The sequence below is a fragment of the Macaca mulatta genome, chromosome 15 (genome assembly GCF_049350105.2).
Source record: "Macaca mulatta isolate MMU2019108-1 chromosome 15, T2T-MMU8v2.0, whole genome shotgun sequence".
Classification (NCBI taxonomy): domain Eukaryota; kingdom Metazoa; phylum Chordata; class Mammalia; order Primates; family Cercopithecidae; genus Macaca; species Macaca mulatta.
Window position 1 is genome coordinate 18,906,356 of NC_133420.1, and position 25,398 is coordinate 18,931,753.

A 25,398-nucleotide genomic window follows, 5' to 3' on the forward strand; every position below is an offset into this window, starting at 1 on the left:
TCTGCCACCTATGGAGTATTGCTGGACATAGGTCAGTTCCTGGGTTGGTTGGTTGAGAAGTTTGACCAAACCCTACCAGCTGTAACTGGCCACCCATAAGCCCTGGCCCCAGCCTACTTTAATGGTGTTCAGTTGAGCTTGTCCCTTTGTGATTGTTGGTGAGACCTAAAAGTGCCGTGTCCTTACTAAAATGGCAGGTGGTTTCCAAAGGTGGCTGCATCACCCATCCTACGTGTTCCCCTACTATGTGACCTTGCTACCCTTCCATCAGGAGGTGGTGCCTATGTCCCCTACCATTAAAAACAAAAGGAACCGGGGATGAGGTTGGAGGGCCTAGAAGAGAAAGCAAGGAAATGCCTCACCACCCCCAGTGGGGAGACCCAGCTCAGGCCTGGGCCCCAAGCCACTGACACCGGCACCCTCTTTCCCCAGCATTGAGCCTTCCAAGAGCAGCATCATACCTTTCCGGGCTCTGAAGAGGCCGCTGCAGTTCCTCGGGCTCTTCGAGAACTCTCTGTGCCGCCTCACGCACATTCCGGCCTACAAAGTGAGCGTGGAAGTGGGATGGGGCTGGGCCAGGGAGCCTTGGGAGAGGGAAGGAGCTGGATTCTGGGGCTGGAGACTGAGTTGGGATCTGGCCTCCCAGCCCTTGGCCTCTTCTGGGTTGTTCTGAGCATGTCCCACCCACAGGTAAGTGGTGATAAAAACGAAGAGCAGGTGCTGAACGCCATCGAGGCCTACACGGAGCACCGGCCTGAGATCACCTCACGGGCTATCAACCTGCTTTTTGACATTGCCCGCATCGAGCGCTGCAACCAGCTGCTGCGGGCCCTGAAGGTCAGCTCCAAGCCTGGGGCCTTGGCCTCCTGTCCCTCCCCACCTGGAGGGTGCCAGGCTTGGCTGAGCCATGTCCCCAGAGCGCCTGTCCTTCTGCACCCTGTCCCCAGGGCCCCAGGACCGGAACCCCAGCCTGGGCCTCACAGCACTTGACTTGCTTCAGCACTGGCCTTGTTCAGTCCCCACCCTGGTGTCTGCTCCCCAGGCCCCACTTCTGCCTTTAGAGAGCAAGACCAGGCTAAACCCTGCCCCAGAGAGCCTGTTCCAGCCCCTTGCAGAGCCCAGGCCTCTCCTTGCACTTGCCAGCCCAGGTCCCCCTTGTCTTCATACAGCTGGTCATCACGGCCCTCAAGTGCCACAAATATGACAGAAACATTCAAGTAACAGGCAGTGCCGCTCTCTTCTACCTAACAAATTCCGAGTACCGCTCAGAGCAGAGTGTGAAGCTGCGCCGGCAAGTCATCCAGGTGGTGCTGAATGGCATGGAATCCTACCAGGAGGTGACGGTGAGCCCCCACCTGCCACGGCCTGCATGCTCTGACCCAGCCACCCCTTTCCTGCTTCCTGCATCCCGCTAGGGCTCCCCCGGCTCTGGGCTGCATCCTTCCCAGCTCCCTTTCCCACGGCCGCACTCCCTGACTCTTGGGACCTGACACTCAGGGTCCCCGGGACCTGGCCCTTCCCACAGTCCATCACCCCTGGCTGCCTTCCATCCTCTTCCTCCCTGCCCCATGTGGGGGTGGGGGCCCAGGGACCCTGCCCTTCTCCCTGCCTGAGCTGTTTCCTCAGTCCTTCTGCTCATACACTCTGCTGGGGGATTTCTTACCATAAATAAAAATAATAAAAGCTTTTATTATAGAAAAGTTATAATTATAGATATACAGAAAATAAAAATCACCCGTAAACTCACTACCCAGATTTAGGCACCATTAACATGGGCTATCGATTGTGGATTTTAGCCTATGCACACGTATTTTGTAAATGGGATACACAAACTGCATAGTGTTTGTATACAGTGGATCTTTACTTCAACTATGTCACATGAACATGAACATCTCCTTTATCAGCCAACATTTCGTTTTTTTGAGACAGAGTTTCACTCTTGTTGCCCAGGCTGGAGTGCAGTGGTGCGATCTTGGCTCACTGCAACTTCCACCTCCTGGGTTCAAGTGATTCTCCTGCCTCAGCCTCCCAAGTAGCTGGGATTACAGGCATGCGCCACCACGCCTGGCTAATTTTGTATTTTTAGTAAAGATGGGATTTCACCATATTGGTCAGGCTGGTCTCGAACTCCTGACCTCAGGTGATCTACCTGCCTCAGCCTCCCAAAGTGCTGGGATTACAGGTGTGAGCCACCGCACCTGACCAGCCAACAAATTTTTTTTCATATGGAGTCTTGCTCTGTTGCCCAAGCTGGAGAGCAGTGGCGGGTTCAAGAGATTCTCCTGCCTCAGCCTCCCAAGTAGCTGAGACTAGAGGCACATGTCACCACACCCAGCTAATTTATGTATTTTTAGTAGAGACGGGGTTTTGCCATGTTGGTCAGGCTGGTGTTGAACTCCTGACCTCAGGTGATCCACCCGCCTCAGCCTCCCAAAGTGCTGGGATTACAAGCGTGTGCCACCACACCCAGCCAACATATTTATATAACAAAAAAACTTTTTTCATTTCAGACGGGCAATATGCCAAAGTCCTAACGTGGTTTGAGGGAGGCATATTTCACACATGAGCATGAAGACCTGATCATCAATCTTATAAACTATGAAAGGATCAAACAATAACCCTTTTTTTTTTTTTTTGGAGATGGAGTCACACTCTGTAACCCAGGCTGGAGTGCAGTGGCACGATCTCGGCTCACTGCAACCTCCACCTCCTGGGTTCAAGCGATCCTCCTGCCTCAGCCCCCCTAGTAGCTGGGACTACAGGCACGTGCCACCATGCCCGGCTAATTTTTGTATTTTTAGTAGAGACAGGGTTTCACCATGTTGGCCTGGCTGGTCTCGAACTCCTGAGCTCAGGTGATCCACCCGCCTTGGCCTACCAAAGTGCTGGGATTACAGGTGTGAGCCACCGCACCCAGCCACAATATATATATTTTTTAATTAAGAGAGCATCTCAGGCTGGGCGCGGTGGCTCATGCCTGTAATCCCAGGAGGCTGAGGCAGGCAGATCCTGAGGTCAGGAGTTCAAGACCAGCCTGGCCAACATGGCGACACCCTGTCTCTACTAAAAAATACAAAAATTAGCTGGGTGCGATGGCTCACGCCTGTAATCCCAGCACTTTGGGAGGCCGAGGCAGGCAGATCACCTGAGGTCAGAAGTTCGAGATCAGCCTGGCCAACATGGTGAAACCCCGTCTCTATTAAAAATATACAAATTAGCCAGGCATGGTGGCGGGCGCCTATAGTCCCAGCTACTTGGGAGGCTGAGGCAGGATAATTGCTGGAACCTGGGAGGCGGAGGTTGCAGTGAGCCGAGATTGAGCCATTGCACTCCAGCCTGGGTGACAGAGCAAGACTCTGTCTCAAAGAAAAACAAAAACACAGGGTCTAACTCTTGCCAAGGCTGGAGTACAGTGGCACAATCACAGCTCACTGTGCCCTCCACCTTGCAGGCTCAGGCAAGCCTCCCGCCTCAGCCTCCCCAGTAGCTGGGACAACAAGGCATGTACAACCACACCCAGCTTTTTTTTTTTTTTTTTTTTTGAGATGGAGTCTTATTCTGTTGCCCAGGCTGGAGTGCAGTGGCACGATCTCAGCTCACTGCCAGCTCCGCCTCTTGGGTTCACACCATTCTCCTGCCTCAGCCTCCCGAGTAGCTGGGACTACAGGTGCCTGCTACCACGCCCGGCTAATTTTTTGTATTTTTAGTGGAGACAGGGTTTCACCATGTTAGCCAGGCTGGTCTCAAACTCCTGACCTCGCGATCTGCCTGCCTCGGCCTCCTAAAGTCCTGGGATTACAGGCATGAGCCACCGCGCCCTGGCCACACGCAGCTAATTTGTGTGTGTGTGTGTGTGGTAACAGGGTCTCAGGGTCTCACTATGTTGCCCTTGCTATCCCCTGGCTCAAGTGATCCTCCTGCCTTGGTTTCCCAAAGTGCTGGGATTGTAGGCATGAACATTGCACTAGGCCCAAAAATTGTTTAATAATGTTTCTTTTCTGATTACAAAAGATACCCTAATGCTTAAGCCAGGCACAGTGGCCCTCACCTGTAATCCCAGCACTTTGGAAGGACAAGGAAGGCGGATCACTTAAGATCAGGAGTTCCAGACCAGCCTGGCCAACATGGTGAAACCCTATCTCTACCAAAAATACAAAAATTAGCCGGGCATAGTGGCGGGTTCCTGTAGTCTCAGCTACTCGGGAGGCTGAGACAGGAGGATTGCTTAAATCCGGGAGGTGGAGATTTCAGTAAGCCGAGATCGTGCCACTGCACTCCAGTCTGGGTGACAAAGCAAGACTCTGTATCAACACAAAAACAAAAACAAAACAAAAAAATGATACCTAATGCTTAAAAGATGAAAAAATTCAAGTGATACAAGAATGTATTAAATACAGCGAAAGCCACTCACAGTCTTACCTCTCCTCCCCTAGATACAGCTGGTATTAAGGTTCATTTCCATAACTGTTGACACCAGCGTATGTTCAGTGTCCTCATCCAGGGAGAGGCCACTGTGTGGAGGACTCTGCTGGAGCTTGGAGGCAGTGGCCAAGGTCAGGGCTCTGCCCAGTATGTGAAACAGCCCCCAGAGTCGAATAATTTAGGTTGCTGTTTCATCTTTTGTGCTCCCAAGCAATGCTTTGTTAATTATACTTAATTAGTTATCCTTATAATACATATCTAGAAGTAGAGTTGTAGAATTTCAGGGGCAATATCTGAGTGTGTGTATTTTTTCTTTTCTTTTCTTTTTTTTTTTTTTTGGAGACAGAGTCTCTCTCTGTTGCCCAGGCTGAAGTGTAGTGGCGTGATCTCGGCTCACTGCAACCTCTACCTCCAGGTTCAAGTGATTCTCCTGCCTCAGCGTCCTGAGTAGCTGGGACTACAGGAGCACGCCACCACACCTGGCTAATTTTTGTATTTTTAATAGAGACAACGTTTCGCCATGTTGGCCAGGCTGGTCTGGAACTCCTCCTAGCCTCAAGTGACATGCCCACCTGCCCCTTCTCTACAAAAAAGTTTTTTAGGCTGGCATGGTGGCTCAGCACTTTGGGAGGCCAAGGCAGGTTGATCACCTGAGGTCAGGAGTTCAGGACCAGCCTGGCCAACATGGTGAAACCCGGTCTCTACTTAAAATACAAAAATTAGCCGAGTGTGGTGGTGGGAACCTGTAATCCTAGCTACTCAGGAGGCTAAGGCAGGAGAATCGCTTGAACCCAGGAGGCAGAGCTTGCAGTGAGCCGAGATGGTACCATCGCACTCCAGCCTGGGTGATGATATTGAAACTCTGTCTCAAAAAAAATTTTTTTTAATTTTAATTAGCTGGGTGTAGTGGTATGCGTCTGTAGCCCCAGCTACTTGGAGGCCAAAGTGGGATGATTGCTTGAGCCTGGGAAGTGGAGGCTGCAGTGAACTCTGATTCTATCACTGTACTCTAGCTTGGGCAACAGAGGAGACCCTGTCTTAAAAAAAAAAAAAAAAAGGAAAAAAAGGAAAAGAAAAGAGAAAAAGAAGAGTAGTTGGAGACTCCCAAATGAATTAATAAATCTGTCACAGAAATGGAAATCAAAATAAGAGGAAGTCACATTTCATCTCAAGAGCTTGGTGATACCCAATGTCGCATAGGTAGGCAAGAGCACCTCACACCCTGTCTACTGGTGAGGGATGAGTCGTGCAACCTTTGTGGAGGGCAACCAGCAGAACCTGCCAAAATTGTAAATGCATCTATCTTCTGACCTAGCCATTCCGCAATTAGAACTGTTCTTAGAGGAAAAAAATATGCATACATCCTCACTTGTAAAATTTTTTTGAAAAAGGCCGGGCGCAATGGCTTATGCCCGTAATCCTTGCACTTTGGGAGGCTGAGGCAGACGGATCACTTGAGGCAAGGAGTTCTAGACCATCCTGGCCAACATGGCAAAACCCCGTCTCTACCAAAAATACAAAAATTAGCCAGGCGGGGTGGTGGGCAGCTGTAATCCCAGCTACTAGGAAGGCTGAGGTGGGAGAATCGCTTGAATCCAGGTGGAGGTTGCAGTGAACCGAGATCGTGCCAGTGCACTCCAGCCTCGGTGACAGAGTGAGACTCTGTCTCAAAAAATAAATACATAAATAAAATTTAAATTTAAAAAAAGGCCGGGTGTGATGGCACATGCCTAGGAATCCCAGCCTCCTTGGAAGCTGAGGTGTGAAAATTGCTTGAGCCCGGGAGTTCAAGGCTGCAGTGAGCTATGATGGCACCACTGCACTCCAGTCTGGCAACAGAGAGACCCCATCTTAAAAACAAATAAATAGGTCCAGGCGAGGTGGCTCACACCTGTAATCCCAGCACTTTGGGAGGCTGAGGCGGGTGGATCACCTGAGGTCAGGAGTTCAAGACCAGCCTGGCCAACGTGGTAAAACCCCGTCTCTACTAAAATACAAAAATTAGCCAGGCATGAGGGCGGGTCCCTATGTAATCCCAGCTACTTGGGGAGGCTGAGACGGGAGAATCGCTTGCACTAGAAGGTGGCTGCAGTGAGCCAGGATCATGCCACTGCACTCCAGCCTGGGCGATAGAGTAAATGAGACTCCATCTCAAAAAAAAAAAAAAATTTTTTTTTTTAAATTGGCCAGGTGTGGTGATGTACTCCTGTAGTCCCAGCTACTTAGGAGGCTGAAGCAAGAGGATTGTTTCAGCCCAGGAGTTTGAGGCTGCAGTGAGCTATGGTCGCACCACTGCACTCCAGCCTGGGCAACAGAATGAGACACTGACTCAAAAAAAAACCCCAAACAAATCAATAAGCAAATAAACCTGCAGACGGTACAAAGAAAACTGAGGATGTAGAGCAACTGAGGAGCTCCTGCACTGCTGATAGGAGTGTAAACTGCTAAAGCCACTGTGGAAAACAGTCTAGTGTTACCTAATAAGGTTGAAGACATGCACACCCTGTGACCCAGAAGTCACCAGGCATGTGTGCCCTAAAGAAACCCATGCTTATGGTCACCAGGATGCAGGTATAATACATGGTTCACAGTAGCCAACTCTTAGAGTCACCCAGACATCCATCAGCTGTAGAATGGATGAATACATTGGGGTGTCATGATGGAATACTATACTGTAATGAAAAATCAATGCATTTCAGCTATGTATAACAACCGTTAATCTTGCAAACCTATAGAATATCTATGAAAAGCAGGGTCAGCCAGGCATGGTGGCTCACGCCTGTAATCTCAGCACTTTGGGAGGCTGAGGCAGGTGGATCACCTGAGGTCAGGAGTTCCAGACCAGCCTGGCCAACATGACGAAACCCCATCTCTACTAAAAATACAAAAATTAGCTTGGCATGGTGGCGGGAGCCTGTAATTCCAGCTACTTGGGAGGCTGAGGCAGGAGAATCACTTGAACCTGGGAGGCACAGGTTGCAGTGAGCTGAGATCGCGCCATTGCATTCCAGCCTTGCCAACAAGAGTGAAACTCCATCTCAAAAAAAAAAAAAAAAAAAAGGCCAGGCACAGTGACTCTCGTCTGTAATCCCAGCACTTTGGGAGGCCAAGGCTGGTGGATTATGAAGTCAAGAGATCAAGACCATCCTGACCAACATGGTGAAACCCTGTCTTCTACAAAACATGCAAAAAAATTAGCTGAGCGTGGTGGCACACGTCTATAATCCCAGCTACTTGGGAGGCTGAGGCAAGAGATTCACTTGAACCCACAAAGCGGAGGTTGCAGTGAGCCAAGACTGCACCACTGCACAAAATGCCAGACATGGTGGCTCATGCCTGTAATCCCAGCACTTCAGGAGGTCGAGGTGGGTGGATCACGAGTTTAGAAGCTCAAGACCACCCTGGCCAAAATGGTGAAACACCATCTCTACTAAAAATACAAAAAATTAGCTGGGTGTGGTGCCAGGTGCCTGTAATCCTAGCTATTCAGGCGGCTGAGGCAGAAAATTACTTGAACACTGGAGGCAGAGGTTGCAGTGAGCCGAGATCACGCCACTGCACTCCAGCCTGGGTGACAGAGTGAGACTCCATCTCAAAAAAAAAAAAAAAAAGGGGGGGCCATTGGATACACCTGTAATTCCAGCTACTAGCGAGGCTGAGGTGGGAGGATCACTTGAGCCCAGGACGGAGAGGTTGCAGTGAGCTGAGATTGCGCCTCCACACTCCAGCCTGGGTGACAGAGTGAGACCCTGTCTCAAAAAATAAAAGAAAGCAGGGGCCAGGTGCAGTTGCTCATGCCTAGAATCCCAGAACTCTGGGAGGCTGAGGTAAGAAGATCTCTTGAGCCCAGGAGATAGAGGCCAGCCTGGACAACATAGTGAGACCCCATCTCTACAAAACACAAAATAGTAGCTGGGCATGGTGGCACACAGCTGTAGTACTAGCTACTCAGGATGCTGAGGAGGGAGGATCGCTTGAGCCCCAGAGGTTGAGGCTGCACCATGATGGTGCCACTGCGCTCCAGCCTGAGTAGCAGAGCAAGACCCTGTCTCAAAAAATAAAAATAAAAGAAGGCTGGGTGCAGTGGCTCACACCTATAATCCCAACACTTTGGGAGGCCGAGGCAGGCAGATCACTTGAGGCTAGGAGTACGAGACCAACCTGGCCAGCATGGGGAAACCCCATCTCCACTAAAAATACAAAAATTAGCCGGGCGTGGTGGCACGCCTGTAATTCCAGCTACTCAGGAGGCTGAGGAAGGAGAATTGTTTGAACCAGGGAGGTGGAGGTTGCAGTGAGCCGAGATAGGTCCACTGCACTCCAGCCTGGGCAACAGAGCCAGACTCCATCTCAAAAAAAAAAAAAAGAAAAGAAAAAAGCAGGGATATTGTAGTGGTTCTTTCTAGGGGGGGGTCTAAGGGCTAAGGGGCTTATGATCAGGAAGGGACAATGGGGACTTCTGGGTGCTGACAGTGTTCTGTTTCTTGACCCAGGTGATGGTTACATTGAGTTCACTTTATGTTATTTATAAAACTATACATTTGTGGGTTTTTTTTTTTTTTTTTTTGAAACGGAGTCTTGCTCTGTCGCCCAGGCTGGAGTGCAGTGGCGTGATCTGGGCTCACTACAAGCTCCGCCTCCCGGGTTCATGCCATTCTCCTGCCTCAGCCTCCCGAGTAGCTGGGACTACAAGCGCCCACCACCACACCCGGCTAATTTTTTGTATTTGTGGTAGAGACGGGGTTGCACCATGTTAGCCAGGATGGTTTCCATCTCCTCACCTCGTGATCCGCCCACCTGGGCCTTCCAAAGTGCTGGGATTATAGGCGTGAGCCACCGCGCCCTTCCACATTTGTGTTTTATGCATTCTTCTGTATGAATATTTCACATTTTAATAAAAAAAAGTTTTTTTTTTGAGACAGAGTCTTGCTCAGTCGCCCAGGTTGGAGTGCAGTGGTGTGATCTCCGCTCACTGCAAGCTCCGCCTCCCGGGTTCACGCCATTCTCCTCAGCCTCCTGAGTAGCTGGAACTACAGGCGCCCGCCGCCACGTCCGCTAATTTTTTGCATTTTTAGTAAAGACGGGATTTCACTGTGTTAGCCAGGATGGTCTCCATCTCCTGACCTCGTGATCCGTCCGCCTCAGCCTCCCAAAGTGCTGGGATTACAGGCGTGAGCCACCGCGCCCGGCTAATAAAACTTTTTTTTTTTTTTTTTTTTTTTTTTTGAGACGGAGTCTCGCTCTGTCGCCCGGGCTGGAGTGCAGTGGCCAGATCTCAGCTCACTGCAAGTTTCGCCTCCCGGGTTCACGCCATTCTCCTGCCTCAGCCTCCCGAGTAGCTGGGACTACAGGCGCCCGCCACCTCGCCCGGCTAGGTTTTTTTTTTTGTATTTTTTAGTAGAGACGGGGTTTCACCGGGTTAGCCAGGATGGCCTCCATCTCCTGACCTCGTGATCCGCCCGTCGTGGCCTCCCAAAGTGCTGGGATTACAGGCTTGAGCCACCGCGCCCGGCCAATAAAACATTTTTTTTTTTTTTTTTTTTTTTTTTGAGACGGAGTCTCGCTCTGCCGTTCAGGCTGGAGTGCAGTGCCCGGATCTCAGCTCACTGCAAGCTCCGCCTCCCGGGTTCCCGCCATTCTCCTGCCTCAGCCTCCCGAGTAGCTGGGAGTTTACAGGCGCCGCCACCTCGCCCGGCTAATTTTTTGTGTTTTTAGTAGAGACGGGGTTTCGCCGTGTTAGCCAGGATGGTCTCGATCTCCTGACCTTGTGATCCGCCCGTCTCGGCCTCCCAAAGTGCTGGGATTACAGGCTTGAGCCACCGCGCCCGGCCAATAAAACATTTTTAAAAGAACACTTGTATAGCCTCCTCTTCCAGAAAACCGGCCTGGACTGCCAGAACTCTGGGTGATCTCATACCTCTAGAGAGTTCCTAGAGCCCTGCTCCTGAGTCTGAAACTGAATGTGCCCCGCTTGTGTCCTGTCCCGGCCCAGGTGCAGCGGAACTGCTGCCTGACGCTCTGCAACTTCAGCATCCCCGAGGAGCTGGAATTCCAGTACCGCCGGGTCAACGAGCTCCTGCTCAGCATCCTCAACCCCACGCGGCAGGACGAGTCCATCCAGCGGATCGCCGTGCACCTGTGCAATGCCCTGGTCTGCCAGGTGGACAACGACCACAAGGAGGCTGTGGGCAAGATGGGCTTTGTTGTGGTACGTGTGGGGGGGTGCCCCCTTCCTCCTGAGCCTCACTACTCTCCCCCACCCCTCTCCACCACTCCTCTACCCTGAGTGAGAGTCTCAGAGCAGGGCCTGGGACTGGGAGTTGGAGAGGGAGAGTGTGCTGAAGCATGAGGGTTTTAGGCTAGACCAAAGGAAGAATTTCTTTTTTTTTTTTTTTTTTTGAGACGGAGTCTCGCTGTGTCTCCCAGGCTGGAGTGCAGTGGCGTGATCTCGGCTCACTGCAAGCTCCGCCTCCCGGGTTCAAGCCATTCTCCCGCCTCAGCCTCCCAAGTAGCTGGGACTACAGGCGCCCGCCACCACGCCCGGCTAGTTTTTTGTATTTTTAGTAGAGACGGGGTTTCACCATGTTAGCCAGGATAGTCTCGATCTCCTGACCTCGTGATCCACCCGCCTCGGCCTCCCAAAGTGCTGGGATTACAGGCTTGAGCCACCGCGCCCGGCCAGGAAGAATTTCTTAATGCTGAACGTTGCTGGTGGCCTCATAGATTTCTTCCACCTACAGCATACTGTCATCCTCTCCCAGTCCCTGCACTCCTCCTGCTTTCATAGGCTCCATAGGGAAAGATGCCATGTTGTCCTTCTGTCATTGTGTCCCCAGCACTTCCTGGCATGGGCCCTGGAGGCCAGTGGGGAGGTGATAAATATCACTGGTGAAAGGAAGGAAAGAATGACAAAGGAGCTCAAGAGCTTCTGGTCTCATTTGATGGTTAGGGAAGCTCAAGCCCCAGCGGGAAGGGCTGTGCCCAAAGTCACAGGGGAGTCACCCGAGGGCCAGGAATGGCACCCGGGCCTCCTGATGCCAATACCAAGGGGCTGAGGAATGGATGCCTTCAAATAGCCTCCCCCAAAGATATGGAGACTTGATCTTGTCAAGACTCCTGAACTAGCCGTGGTGAGCCTCAAGACTCCTGTCAAGACTCCTGAACTAGCCATGCTGAGCCTCCCCTCCATCTTGGGTTCATGGGGGTGGGAGTTCTTGAGCCCCAGCACTCTAGCAGACTCTTGTCCCTGCCTGCAGACTATGCTGAAGCTGATTCAGAAGAAGCTGCTGGACAAGATAGTAAGTCAAGTCTTCACGAAGTCGCGCTGCCCTTTCCCTAGCCCGCAAGGGGCCTGGGCTGCCCCTGGGGGAGGTCCATGTTTTGTCAGGGGCCCCCCTCCCTGGGTACCAGGAGCCCTGGCTGAGCCCTGTCCTGCCCTCACAGTGTGACCAGGTCATGGAGTTCTCCTGGAGCGCCCTGTGGAACATCACAGATGAAACTCCTGACAACTGCGAGATGTTCCTCAATTTCAACGGCATGAAGCTCTTCCTGGACTGCCTGAAGGTAGTGTCCACCTCCTGCAGGAGCAGCTGCCTCAGCTGCCCACATGGCCCCTCTGCTGTCCCGAGGCTTCCCCGCAACCAAATCTGTAGCACCCCTCACCCATGCTTCCGGAGAAGGGCAGTGGGGACAGACTCAGGCCCACCCACCCAGGATTTGCTGCTGACAGAAGCTCCAGACCCAGATGGCCTGGTGGGGCCTCCTGAGAGCGCCCACTCCCAGGGAAAGCCCCTCCCTGTCTCCTCAGCAGTCATTCTCAGCCTGCCCACAGCTGGCCAGAGCCCACTACGCTACGAGCTAGACAGCAGGTCTGTTCATCCTTAAACACATGCTCTGTTTTCCTGCTCTGATTTCTAGGAGGGTCCCTTAAACTAATATTTTGAGCTTTGGTGAACACAACCACGTCTGTCCCATAGGTCAGATCTCTAATCAGCCTTTGCCTTTGTGGCAAGGAATCCCACCCCTTTAATCCCTTAGTGTGTGTACCCTGCACTGACCTAGGTGCATTGGAGGGTAGGAGGGCAGCCTATATGCCCCCTCTTTATCTAGTTGGCATGGCCAGATGCCCATAAAGCTTTTTGGTTAACAATACCAGATACTAAGTCATTAAGTACTAATTGATGTGGCCCACTGGCTCTCATTTTCCCAGGAATTCCCAGAGAAGCAGGAACTGCATAGGAATATGCTAGGACTCTTGGGGAATGTGGCAGAAGTGAAGGAGCTGCGGCCTCAACTAATGACTTCCCAGTTCATCAGTGTCTTCAGGTTAGTACTTTTAATCCTTTCCTTTTTTGCCTTGGCTGCCAGGATGCTCAGAGCTCTAGTGTCTGCTCGGTTGCACAACTGCTCTTAGCCTAGGTTTGCTATAAATGTCGTTTTCCCTCTATAATATGGTCTCTTATTCATTCAATCCTTCATAAGTGGCCCTTTTGTAATTATATATCGTTTTTTTTTTTTTTTGAGATGGAGTCTTGCTCTGTCACCCAGGCTGAAGTGCAGTGGCGCAATCTAGGCTAACTGCAAGCTCTTCCTCCTGGGTTCCTGCCATTCTCCTGCCTCAGCCTCCCAAATAGTTGGGACTACAGGTGCCCACCACCATGCCCAGCTAATTTTTTTGTATTTTTTAGTAGAGACGGGGTTTCACCATGTTAGCCAGGATGGTCTCAAACTCCTGACCTCGTGATCTGCCCACCTCAGCCTCCCAAAATGCTGGGATTACAGGCGTGAGCCACTTCGCCCAGCCTGTAATTATATCTTAAATGACCTCAAATCCCTTTAGAACTAATCTGGGTATATAGACAGTATGTGATAAAGAAATAACTAGCACCTCTTGCTTCTTGTTTTAAGTTGGGGTCCTGCAGCTGGTATCTGAAGAGAAACTCGGGGAGTGGGACTCCATTTTTCTGTCTTTCTCCTGGCAGCAACCTGTTGGAGAGCAAGGCCGATGGGATCGAGGTTTCCTACAATGCCTGCGGCGTCCTCTCCCACATCATGTTTGATGGACCCGAGGCCTGGGGCGTCTGTGAGCCCCAGCGCGAGGAGGTGGAGGAACGCATGTGGGCCGCCATCCAGAGCTGGGACATCAACTCTCGGAGAAACATCAATTACAGGTGCGGGCAGGGTGCGGAGCGGGGATGCAGTGTGGAATATGCGGTAAGTGCTGGGCAGGATGCTCATGCCATTAAGGTCTGCTCAGAGCTCCCGCCTTTCTTCTGGTCCTCTGTGGGGTTCTGCTTTCACTCACTGATGTGTAGCTGCACACAGCACAGAGCATAAATAAAGGCACGATCTCACCCATGCAGCCTGGAGCATTTGTCATACATGCCAACATCTGCATGTACCCAAAGCCTGCTCTTTGCAAACTACTGATACCTACTGATTTGTGGGGAAAAGTGGGGAGAAAATAGACACACAACAGAAAACCATACAGATGGGCCGGGCACAATAGCTCTTGCCTATAATCCCAGCACTTTGGGAAGTCGAGACAGGAGTATCATTTGAGCCCGAGATTTCTTTTTTTTTTTTTTTTGAGATGGAGTCTTGCTCTGTCACCCAGGCTGGAGTGCAGTGGCACAGTCCAGCTCACTGCAAGCTCCGCCTCCTGGGTTCACACCATTCTCCTGCCTCAGCCTCCCAAGTAGCTGGAACTACAGGTGCCCACCACCACGCCCAGCTAATTTTTTTGTATTTTTAGTAGAGACGGGGTTTCACCGTGTTAGCCAGGTTGGTTTCCATCTCCTGACCTCATGATCTGCCCGCCTCGGCCTCCCAGAGTGCTGGGATTATAGGTGTGAGCCACCACGCCCGGCTGAGCCCAAGATTTCAAGACCAGCTTGGGCAACATAGTGAGACTTCCTCTTTACTAAAAATTTAGGCCGGGCGCCATGGCTCACAGCTGTAATCCCAGCACTTTGGGACGCCAAGGCAGGCGGATCACGAGGTCAGGAGATTGAGACCATCCTGGCTAACACAGTGAAACCCCATCTCTACTAAAAATACAAAAATTCGCTGGGCATGGTGACGGGTGCCTGTAGTCCCAGCTACTCGGGAGGCTGAGGCAGGAGAATGGTGTGAACCCGAGAGGCGGAGCTTGCAGTGAACTAAGATCGCACCACTGCACTCCAGCCTGGGCGACAGAGAAAGACTCCGTCTCAAAAAAAAAAAAAAAAATTTTTAAATTCAGGCCGGGTGCAATGGCTCACGCCTGTAATCACAGAACTTTAGGAGGCTGAGGTGGGCAGATCACGAGGTCAGGAGTTTGAGACCAGCCTGCCCAACATGGTGAAACTCAATCTCTACTAAAAATACAAAAACCTGGAGTGGTGGCACATACCCATAATCCCAGCTACTCAGGAGGCTGTGGCAGGAGAATCGCTTGAACTTGGGAGGCGGAGGTTGCAGTGAACCGAGATGGCGCCACTGCACTCCAGCCTGGGCGACAGACCAAGACTCTGTCTCAAAAAAAAAAAAAAAAAAAAAATGGCCGGGCGCGGTGGCTCAAGCCTGTAATCCCAGCACTTTGGGAGGCTGAGACGGGCGGATCACGAGGTCAGGAGATCGAGACCATCCTGGCTAACATGGTGAAACCCCGTCTCTACTAAAAAATACAAAAAACTAGCCGGGCGAGGTGGTGGGCGCCTGTAGTCCCAGCTACTCGGGAGGCTGAGGCAGGAGAATGGCGTAAACCCGGGAGGCGGAGCTTTCAGTGAGCTGAGATCCGGCCACTGCACTCCAGCCTGGGCCACAGAGCTAGACTCTGTCTCAAAAAAAAAAAAAAAAAAAATCAGCTGGGCGTGATGGTGCACATCCGTAGTCCCACCTACTAGGGAGGCTGAGGCAGGAGGATCACTTGAGCCCAGGTGGTCAAGGCTGTAGTGAGTCGACATTACGCTACTGCACTCCAGCCTGGGAGACAGAATGAGACTCCATTTCTTTAAAAAAAAAAAACAAGAGGCCGGGCGCGGTGGCTCAAGCCTGTAATCCCAGCACTTTGGGAGGCCGAGACGGGCGGATCACGAGGTCAGGAGATCAAGACCATCCTGGCTAACACGGTGAAACTCCATCTCTACTAAAAATACAAAAAACTAGCCGGGCGAGGTGGCGGGCGCCTGTAGTCCCAGCTACTCGGGAGGCTGAGGCAGGAGAATGGCGTGAACCCGGGAGGCGGAGCTTGCAGTGAGCCGAGATCCGGCCACTGCACTCCAGCCTGGGCGACAGAGCAAGACTCCGTCTCAAAAAAAAAAAAAAAAAAAAACAAAAAAAAAAACAAGAAAACAAAACAGGACCAGGCACAGTGGCTCAATCCTTTAATCCCAGCACCTTGGGAGGCTAAGGCAGGCGGATCACCTGAGGTCAGGAGTTCGAAACCATCCTGACCAACACAGTGAAACCCCATCTCTGCTAAAAATACAAAAATTAGCCAGGCATGTTGGCGGGCACCTGTAATCCCAGCTACTTGGGAGGCTGAGGCATGAGAATCACTTGAACCCAAAAGGCAGAGGTTGCAGTGAGCTAAGAACTCACCACTGCACTCCAGCCTGGGCAACAATAGAGTGATACTCCGTCTCAAAAAAAAAAAAAAAAAAGAAGAAGAAGAAGAAAACAGGAATTGTTCATAATCTCACTCCCTGAAAGAGAACCCCTGTTGACATTTTGGTGTCTCTTCTTCCAGCAGTGTTTCTATGCACAGATTTCATTACTTTAAGTCAAGCTGGCATCAATTCCCACTGTTTTGTGACTGAATGGCCAATCACCAGGCAAGGATCTCCCTCGTCATTTTAGGACGGAGTCACTCTCTTTGTACCATCCTGTACAGATGGCCATTTCAGTTGAAAACCCATGTTGGGAGGAACAGGCTGACACTGACAGTTTTGCCAATGCGCGAAGTACTATAGTTCTTGGGGAGAAAGGAAGCAGAATCGCTGGCCCAGGAGTTTTGCACACACGTGTTTCAGGCTTTTGGACCATGACTCCATCCATGCTGGCCCACAGAAGGCCCTTGTCAGAAGAGCAGTCATAGGCTGGATGCGGTGGCTCACGCCTAGAATCCCAGCCACTTTGGGAGGCCGAGGCAGGAGGATCACTTGAGCTCAGGAGTTTGAAACCAGCCTGAGCCCTCACCTCTACAAAAAAATTTATTTTTTTGAGACGGAGAATCACACTGTCACCCAGGCTGGAGTGCAATGGTGCGATCTTGGCTCACTGCAACCCCCACCTCCCGGGTTCAAGCAATTCTCCTGCCTCCCAAGTAGCTGAGATTACAGGTGTATGCTGCCATGCCCAACTAATTTTTTGTACTTTAGTAGAGACGGGGTTTCACTGTGTTGCCCAGGCTGGTCTCAAACTCCTGAGCTCAGGCAATCCACCTGCCTCAGCCTCCCAAAGTGGTAGGATTACAGGCGTAAGCCACTGCGCCCGGCCAAAAAAATTTTGTTTTTAATTATTCAGTCATGGTGGCCCACACCTGTAGTCCCAGCTCCTCAGGAGGCTGAGGTGGGAGGAGCACTTGCATGGCCTGGAAGGTCAAGGCTGCAGTGAGCTCTGATCACGCCACTGCACTCCAGCCTGGGCAGCAGAGCGAGACCCTTTCTCAAAAAAACAAAAGGTCGGGCACAGTGGCTAAAAAAAAAAAAAAAAAATTAGTCTGGGTGCAGTGGCTCACAGTGGCCTGTAATCCTAGCACTTTGGGAGGCCAAGGCAGGTGCTCAGGGGTTCAAGACCCGCCTGGCCAACGGCAAAATGATGCTCTAACCCAAAATTAGCTGGGCGTGGTGGCATGCGCCTGTAGTCCCAGCTACTCGGGAGGCTGAGGCAGGAGAATCATATGAACCCCAGGAGGCAGAGGTTGCAGTGTGCCCAGATCGCACCACTGCACTCCAGCCTGCGTGACAGAGTGAGACTCAGTCTCAAAAACGAAAAAAGGGCCGGACATGATGGTTCATGCCTGTAATCCCAGCACTTTGGGAAGCTGAGGCAGGCGGATCAGTTGAGGTCAAGAGTTTGAGACCAACCTGACCAACATACTGAAACTCTGTCTCTACTAAAAATACAAAAATTAGCCCAGGCACGGTGGCACACGCCTGTAATCCCAGCACTTTGGGAGGCTGAGGCAGGAGAATGGCATGAACCCAGGAGGCAGAGCTTGCAGTGAGCTGAGATCGCTCCACTGCATTCCAGCCTGGGCAACAGAGCAAGACTCCGTCTCAAAAGAAAAAAAAAAAAAATTAGCTGGGTGTGGTGGCACACGCCTGTAATCCCAGCTACTCAGGAGGCTGAGGCAGGAGAATTGCTTAAACCCAGGAGGCAGAGGTTGCAATGAGTGGAGATCGCTCCACTGCATTCCAGCCTGGGCGACAGAGCAAAACTCCATCTCAGAAAAAGAAACAGTCACACGTGCTTCTGTTCCCAGTGTGCGTCTCCCCTTCTCCCCAGGCTGGGTCTCTGCTCCTTGCTGAGGTCTCCAGCTTTCTGCTCCTCCTAATCTGGGTCCCCTCTGCCTCCCTCATGTGCTTGTGCCTTTATCCTCTCTCCAAGGGAGCCTCGTTGTGCAGCCTGCCAGTGGGATGCAGGGCCAGCTGTCCCTTCTCCCTGGCATCCTGCCAGCCTGTCATGGTTGATCACTAGGATTCCCCAGTGGGAAGAAACCTCAGACAAGAAAAGACACACTCCTCACCCCCAGTATCCACAGTGACCTTGATTTCTTTTCCTGCAGGTCATTTGAACCAATTCTTCGCCTCCTTCCCCAGGGAATCTCTCCTGTCAGCCAGCACTGGGCAACCTGGGCCCTGTATAACCTCGTGTCTGTCTACCGTGAGTGCTGACTGGTCCTGGGTTCAGACACTCATCCAGCTGAAAGCAGATGTGCCCTCAGGGAGTTTGTAGTCCAGGGGGGAGCATTAATTGCTGCTGCCGCTTTTGTGCCTCAGAGCAGAACCCTCCACTTTCCAGCATTTGTGGGACACCCAGCTTAACGGCCCACTCCTGCCTCCTCACCAGAAGCAGGCCTAGCAGGCGAAACACCTGTGCAGAGTTCCCAGACAGCTTTCTTAATGCTTCCCGTTTCCATGTGCAGGAACAGTCCAAAATCTCCATGCCTGCTGGGCTCAGTGGTGCACACAGCTATTCAGGAGGCTGAGACAGGAGAATTGCCTGAGGTCTGGAGTTTCCAGCTGCATTGAGCTATGATCATGCCTTGGGCACTCCAGCCTGGGCAACATAGCGAGACCCCCATCTCCAGAAATAAAATAGAAGTCTCCATGCTTTCTGCATGAAAAAAACCAACTATACCACCAGCTGGTTCCAACCTGGTGGGTCACCAGAATCACCTGGTGAAAATACGGATAAATCTTGGTCCTTGGATTTGTTGAAAAAGAATATTGAGCGACAGGGCTTAGAAATCTATATTTTTATAGAAACTTCTCAAAGGATCACCATCTTTAGGAGCCACTGGTCTCACTGGTTTGGGTGACATTTTCCAGAGAATGAGCGCTGGAGGCCAGGCATAGTGTCTCACACCTGTAATCCCAGCCCTTTGGGAGGCTGAGGTGGAGGATTGCTTGAGCCCAAGAGGTTGAGACCAACATAGGCAACATGGCGCGACCCTGTCTCTGCTTTAAAAAAAAAAAATAGGCCGGGCGACGGTGGCTCACGCCTGTAATCCCAGCACTTTGGGAGGCCGAGACGGGCGGATCACGAGGTCAGGAGATCGAGACCATCCTGGCTAACACGGTGAAACCCCGTCTCTACTAAAAAATACAAAAAACTAGCCGGGCAAGGTGGCGGGCGCCTGTAGTCCCAGCTACTGGAGAGGCTGAGGCAGGAGAATGGCGTGAACCCGGGAGGCGGAGCTTGCAGTGAGCCGAGATCCGGCCGCGGCACTCCAGCCTGGGTGACAGAGCGAGACTCCGTCTCAAAAAAAAAAAAAATAAATAATAATAATAATAATAATTAGTCTGGGTGCAGTGGCTCACGCCTATAATCCTAGCAAACTGGGAGGCCGAGGTGGGCGGATCATTTGAGGCCAAGAGTTTGAGACCACCCTGGCCAACATAGTGAAACCCCGTCTCTACTAAAAATATAAAAATTAGCTGGGCTTGGTGGCACGTGCCTGTAGTCCCAGTTACTAGGGAGGCTGAGACAGGAGAATCGTTTGAACCCAGGAGGCAGAGGTTACAATGAACTCAGATCACGCCACTGCACTCCAGCCTGGGTGACAGAGTGAGACTCTGTCTCAAAAAAAAAAAAAAAAAAAATTATGGCCGGGCGCGGTGGCTCAAGCCTGTAATCCCAGCACTTTGGGAGGCCAAGACGGGTGGATCATGAGGTCAGGAGATCGAGACCATCCTGGCTAACACGGTGAAACCCCGTCTCTACTAAAAAATACAAAAAACTAGCCGGGCGAGGTGGCGGGCGCCTGTAGTCCCAGCTACTCGGGAGGCTGAGGCAGGAGAATGGCGTAAACCCGGGAGGCGGAGCTTGCAGTGAGCCGAGATCTGGCCACTGCACTCCAGCCTGGGTGACAGAGCAAGACTCCGTCTCAAAAAAAAAAAAAAAAAAAAATATATATATATATATATAATATATATATATATATTTTTAAGATTTTATATATATAAAAATTTTTTTTAAAAAAAAGAATGAGCTCTGGAAATAAATACAGCAACTTCAAACCAAGGAGTCACCTCTTGCTTCCCCTACGTGGATGCAGAACTCCCACCCATGGGGCTGGGCACACGTCTTGCCCCCACCAAGGCCTGTGCCTTCACACCCCCAGCACCAGGATAGTCCTCACAGACAGGGTGGGTTTCTGGGCCTCGGGCTGATCAGAAGACCATCCTGATCCTCTGCTGTCTGCTCCTATCCCACAGCGGACAAGTACTGCCCTCTGCTGATCAAAGAAGGGGGGTTGCCCCTTCTGAGGGACATAATTAAGATGGCGACCGCACGGCAGGAGACCAAGGAAATGGCCCGGTAAGAGACTAGCAGTGTGTTTCTGCCTGGAACCTTGATTTGGGGGAGTAAGGGCATAGCGGGCGCCCTCTGGAGGTTAGGAATGACTGAAATTCCCGGGGCAGCTTGGGGTTGAGTACAGAGGTTGACAGTGTATTGATGTCCAGCTGGGGCCTCTCCAAATGTCATCTTGACCACAGTATGGCTGGAAACTAGATGACCAAGCTCTGAACGGAGCATCAGGGCCCTCGTTTGTAAGCTTCGTTTTATTTTATTCCCAACAAATTCCATCCTTTTATCACCGGGTATTAGCAAGTGAGGTCAGAACTTTTCATTGTTTGGCCAAAGACGTTCCCACTAAAGAAGGGACATGGTATGGTCAAATACATTCTGGAGATGAGACGAGGCAGAGTGCAAGTGAGCTTGCTGAATGTGAAGGTCGCAAACATGGTAGAGTCCCGGCCTTCTGTGGCTGTGTGGCTTTCACTGCAGTGTCTAAAATGCCACTCCCTCCAGTTCTCAAGTCAATCAGGACAGGAGAGACTCTCAGGGATGTGACATGTCGAAATCGTCAGAAACGACCTTGTTTTCTCCAGGATTCATTCTAGAAGGGACAACAGTCAAGCTGACCCAGCACACTTTTTCATGTCTCTGTATAGAGCAAAAGGTCACATGGAGGAGGGGCCTGGAACTCAGAGGCTCCTCAGACAGCCACTTCCTGGGCCCAGGCAGGGAAATGTCACCTGGTTCTATTATATCTGCCCAAAGGCACTGCTGGCCAGGCACAGGGGCTCACACCTGTAATCCTAGCACTCTGGGAGTCTGAGGTGGGTGGATCACTTGAGGTCAGGAGTTCGAGACCTGGCTGACATGGTAAAACCCCATCTCTACTAAAAATACGAAATTAGCTGGGCGTAGTAGTGCGCACCTATAATCCTAGCCACTTGGGAGGCTGAGGCGGAGAATCACTTGAACCTAGGAGGCGGAGGTTGCAGTTAGCCGAGATGGTGCCACTGCACTCCAGCCTGGTCAACAGAGCGAGACTCTGTCTCAAAAAAATAAAATTTAAGAATAAATGGACAGGAGCCACCCCTAGGTTTTCTTTTCCAGTGCATCTGGGAGGTGGGAGGTGGCCCTGGAATTTTCATGGTTAACAGGGATTCCCGGGAAATTTGAGAAGCACTGGGTAAGACTGACCAGTTACCTACCACAGTCACTTTGAACATGTGTCCAAGGCCTGTGATGGGAATCTGAGGCACTGGCCTATCTGACAGCAAGGAGTAAATGACCCTGGATGATGCTTAGGAGAAGGCTCTCGGCCTGTCCACTGGCCCCTCTCCCACTCTGGGAATTTGCTTCCTAAAAGGTATTGGGGCACCCCTTTAACACACAGAGGCTGCAGTGAAGCCCCCAACCCACAGGCTTGGTGTTGAATGGGCAAGCTCTCCGGGTTCCAAGGTGACAACTGACAGTGATGGGTGGCAGGGGTCAGGCTGGGGTGGGTGAGACTTGAAATCTGAGCTGGAGTGCTGGGCCCCAGCTGCCACAGGGTAGTGGGGGCCCTTGTGCGAACACAGCTGTCCCCACCCCACCCTGGACCTGCCACTGGATCCGGGCCTCTGGGGGAATCTGATGTGCAGTCAGTTTGGGGACCACTGGTGGACTTCTGGAAAGAGAAGGGTCTGGTGTGCAGGGAAAATGAAGAAGGAAGAGGTCACTGAAGAAAGTTCCAAAGGGTTCTGGAGGTCAGGCCTGAGCTGATTTGGGGACCCCTATCCACAGATGCCCTGGAACTGGGGGTGGTGGGAAGGAAGGAAGCGGAGGACAGCTGGTGATGGCATTCACGGCCACAGGTGCCATTCCCTGAGTCCCCTGCACATGCCAGCCACTCTGCCAACCCCTCCATCCACATCATTCAGTCAGCATCACCATCACTGTGAACACGTGTTTACCCAGCTGCGTGATGACCTCGGAGGGGCTGGGCTCAACCCACCCAAGCCCACCCTCCAATCCTGTCTCCCTCATTGTCTCCAGCAAGGTGATTGAGCACTGCAGTAACTTTAAAGAGGAAAACATGGACACATCCAGATAGAGGCCTCCACCCCCATGGCCACCACCGCTCTGGACCACAGGCGGGGAGGAAGCGTGCTCAAGCAGCCCAGCGGGCAGTCCCCTTCCGAGGGAGCCCCCCACGGAGTGAAGAGACATGGGGGACTTTTGCACAACCGACGCTTTTCCTTAACATTAGTGAGATATATATATTATATATATATTTTTTTTTTGGTTAGGAAGTGTGAAGTTTTGTGTGTATGATTTCTGTACAAAAACAAAAGCAACACTCCTGAGTCCTTGCAGCTTCCTTGGCCATTCTCAAACCCACTCAGCCTTCATCGCTGACACACTCACTCCTACCCCAACCAGACTAAATGCCTATAACGCTGTGAGTATCCAGTCCTTGTCCAGGAAACTCAGACCCCAGTCTGGCTTCCTTTCATGAGAGGAGCAGGCCTTGGACAGTGTATCCAGCATCCTGACCCACTGCCCATGCCTGAGAACTCCATCTCGGCTCCCGGGCACAGCTGATGGGGTTTGGGGATTAGAACTTACCCCACTGGGTCTCCCAAAAGCCTTGGTGCTCCCAGCTGTGGGCCATCTGGGGCAAGAAAGTGAGCTGTTCCTAGGCTAAGGTCCAGGCAGCCCTGCCCCTGAAGACCTTCCAGGAGCAGGGCGCCCAGTGGCCCTGCTGCTGTCCGGCCAGGCCTGCCTGAGGCCACGCTGCTATGGAGGCTGCCTCCTAGTCTCCCACCAGGTCCCAGGCTGTGGAAAGCCCCAGCCCAGGGATGGTCAGAACTCGGGGGCAGATTCCACTGCCCCTTCTGCCAAAACACATCCAGAACCTGCCCCCTGCCCTGGAAGCCAGCATCTTCTGGGGCCAGGGGCTTGCTTCCTTGCTCCACAGCCTTCAACTGCCCAGGCGCTCCCACCAGCAGAACTGAGCCTGCCTCCTCATCCCAGCCTGCCCCGCTGCCCAGAGGACCCCACGCCTCTCAGAGGCAGAGGTCCCACGCCAGCCTTTGACCCACAGCGGCCACACAGCCGCCTCCAGACCAGCACTCAGACTGCCCTGCAGTGGCTGCTTGGGCCTCTCTGGCGGTCCCACCCTGCCCTCGGCTTTACCTTGGAAGCCTGAGAGGCGCCGGCTCTCTTGTGCTCCTCCCTCGGTGGACGCTGCCTTGCTTCTCATCGGACACTTGTGGATCACAGGGGCCTGGGGAGCAGCGCTAACCCTGGAGGCAGCCTTTGGATGATGGCTTTTTCTTCCCTCTTCCCTCTGCCGGCCTGTTTTCAGGTGTTCCTAGCATTTCCGCCTCCAGGCAGGACGGGATGGGTGAGCAGCTTTGGGAGAGACACCTGGCCTTTTTCTCCCAGAGCCTCTCCCTCCCTGTCCTGGGAAGTGGGCGGCAGCCCTGTGTTCCCCCAGCTTGGCAGATGGGCTGCATGCAGCGCTCCCTTCCATCCCACGCTCAGTGGCCCCGGCCAGACCCTGGCAGAGTTCACACCTCATTGCTTTACCCCCTGGGGCCTGGGGAAATGTCTGTACTTTGGGATGTCACAGAAATACATTTTTGTGCAAAATGGAGAACAGAGCGTCTTTTTTTGTGGAGGGGATTGCTAGCCTGGCTTCCAGGCTCTGGAGCAGGACTTGAGCCACCCCCGGCAGGGGGACGGCAGTGTGGGTAGTTCTGTGGTAGGGAGGGGTGTGTTTGGTAGGTTAAAGGGCTGCAGGCTGGGGACAGGTGGCAGGGGACTGAGCTGGAGTACCTGTTTCCTATGCGTTCTCTTCACATCCCTGTGCCCACTGAGGACACAACTGGCAACCAGACCAACAGGGTGCCTGCCCAGGATGGCTCAGCCTGATGGGGGAGACAGATGGCAAATAGAAGATAACGACTCTGTGCCACCAGCAGGGAGAAGGCAGCGGAGGGAGTGGGCAGGCAGGTCAGGGAAGCCTGGAGTCCGCTGGGCCACAGTGCTTTAGGGAGAAGGGAAGGAGCCAGCACGGTGTCCCCATGTGTCCAGGAGGCTTCTCACAAGAGCCAGAGTGCAGCCAAACCCAGTGAAAAGATGGAGGCTGCCCAGGTCTGGCCCGAGGGGCGGAGGAAAAGTGCATCCTCAGCAGAGGGTCCTGCCAGGGTGGACAGAGAAGCAGCCCCATGTGGCCCTGGCAGCGTGAGGAACAAGGGTGGAGTGGGACGGGACCAAGAAGTCGCTGGGGCCAAATCATGAGGTGCCCAGACTCTAGCATGGCCCAGGGCCGTCCTGGCTGACACCTGTGGTCCCCGCAGCTCTATCGACAGTGCCTTGTCATCCTCAAGAGCTGCCTGGAATAAGAAATGATATGGTCAGCCAGGCGCGGTGGCTCACGCCTATAATCCCAGCACTCTGGGAGGCCCAGGCGGGCGTATCACGAGGTCAGGAGATCGAGACCATCCTGGCTAACACGGTGAAACCCCGTCTCTACTGAAAAATACGAAAAAATTAGCCGGGCGTGGTGGCAGGCACCTGTAGTCCCAGCTACTCGAGAGGCTGAGGCAGGAGAATGGCGTGAACCTGGGAGGTGGAGCTTGCAGTGAGCCCAGATGACACCACTGCACTCCAGCCTGGGTGACAGAGCGAGACTCTGTCTCAAAAAACAAAAAAGAAATGATACGGTCACACCCTTTATAGACCACCGTGAGTGTGTGGATTTTACCTTCTATGTGAGGTTTTAAGCCTGGGCATCAGGACTCAATTAAGCGTTTCTGGAAGCTGAGCACTGACTCCTCCCACAGCCGAGGTCCCCTCTTCTCCACCCGCTGCAGGGCCTGGATCTGGCCTCTCTCTCTCCCCTGGCTGAGAGCCCCCTGCCACTGGCCACCCACAGGACCTGGGCAGGAAGGGCCTCGAGTCCTTTGCCTCAGAACCCTG

The 25,398-nt window shown here is 52.4% G+C and overlaps 1 protein-coding gene and 1 non-coding gene across 9 annotated transcripts in view; one reads left to right on the forward strand and one right to left on the reverse strand.

The window, feature by feature from the left end:
- Nucleotides 1–24,070, forward strand: part of ZER1 (zyg-11 related cell cycle regulator) — a 45,849-nt gene extending 21,779 nt beyond the window's left edge. For 3 of the 8 annotated variants that reach the window (XM_015116617.3, XM_077965549.1, XM_077965548.1), the window contains exons 6-16: nt 433–547; nt 691–837; nt 1,170–1,343; nt 10,415–10,630; nt 11,679–11,720; nt 11,866–11,985; nt 12,632–12,747; nt 13,404–13,592; nt 18,194–18,291; nt 20,349–20,451; nt 22,465–24,070. In XM_015116617.3, the coding sequence (XP_014972103.1) occupies nt 433–547; nt 691–837; nt 1,170–1,343; nt 10,415–10,630; nt 11,679–11,720; nt 11,866–11,985; nt 12,632–12,747; nt 13,404–13,592; nt 18,194–18,291; nt 20,349–20,451; nt 22,465–22,522 (1,378 nt within the window). In that variant the 3' untranslated portion in view covers nt 22,523–24,070. 8 annotated transcript variants of the gene reach the window in all.
- Nucleotides 2,505–2,608, reverse strand: LOC114672928 (small nucleolar RNA U13). The gene has a single exon (XR_003723453.1). It is a non-coding gene; the product is annotated as a small nucleolar RNA U13 (small nucleolar RNA).
- Nucleotides 24,071–25,398: the final 1,328 nt, after the last annotated feature.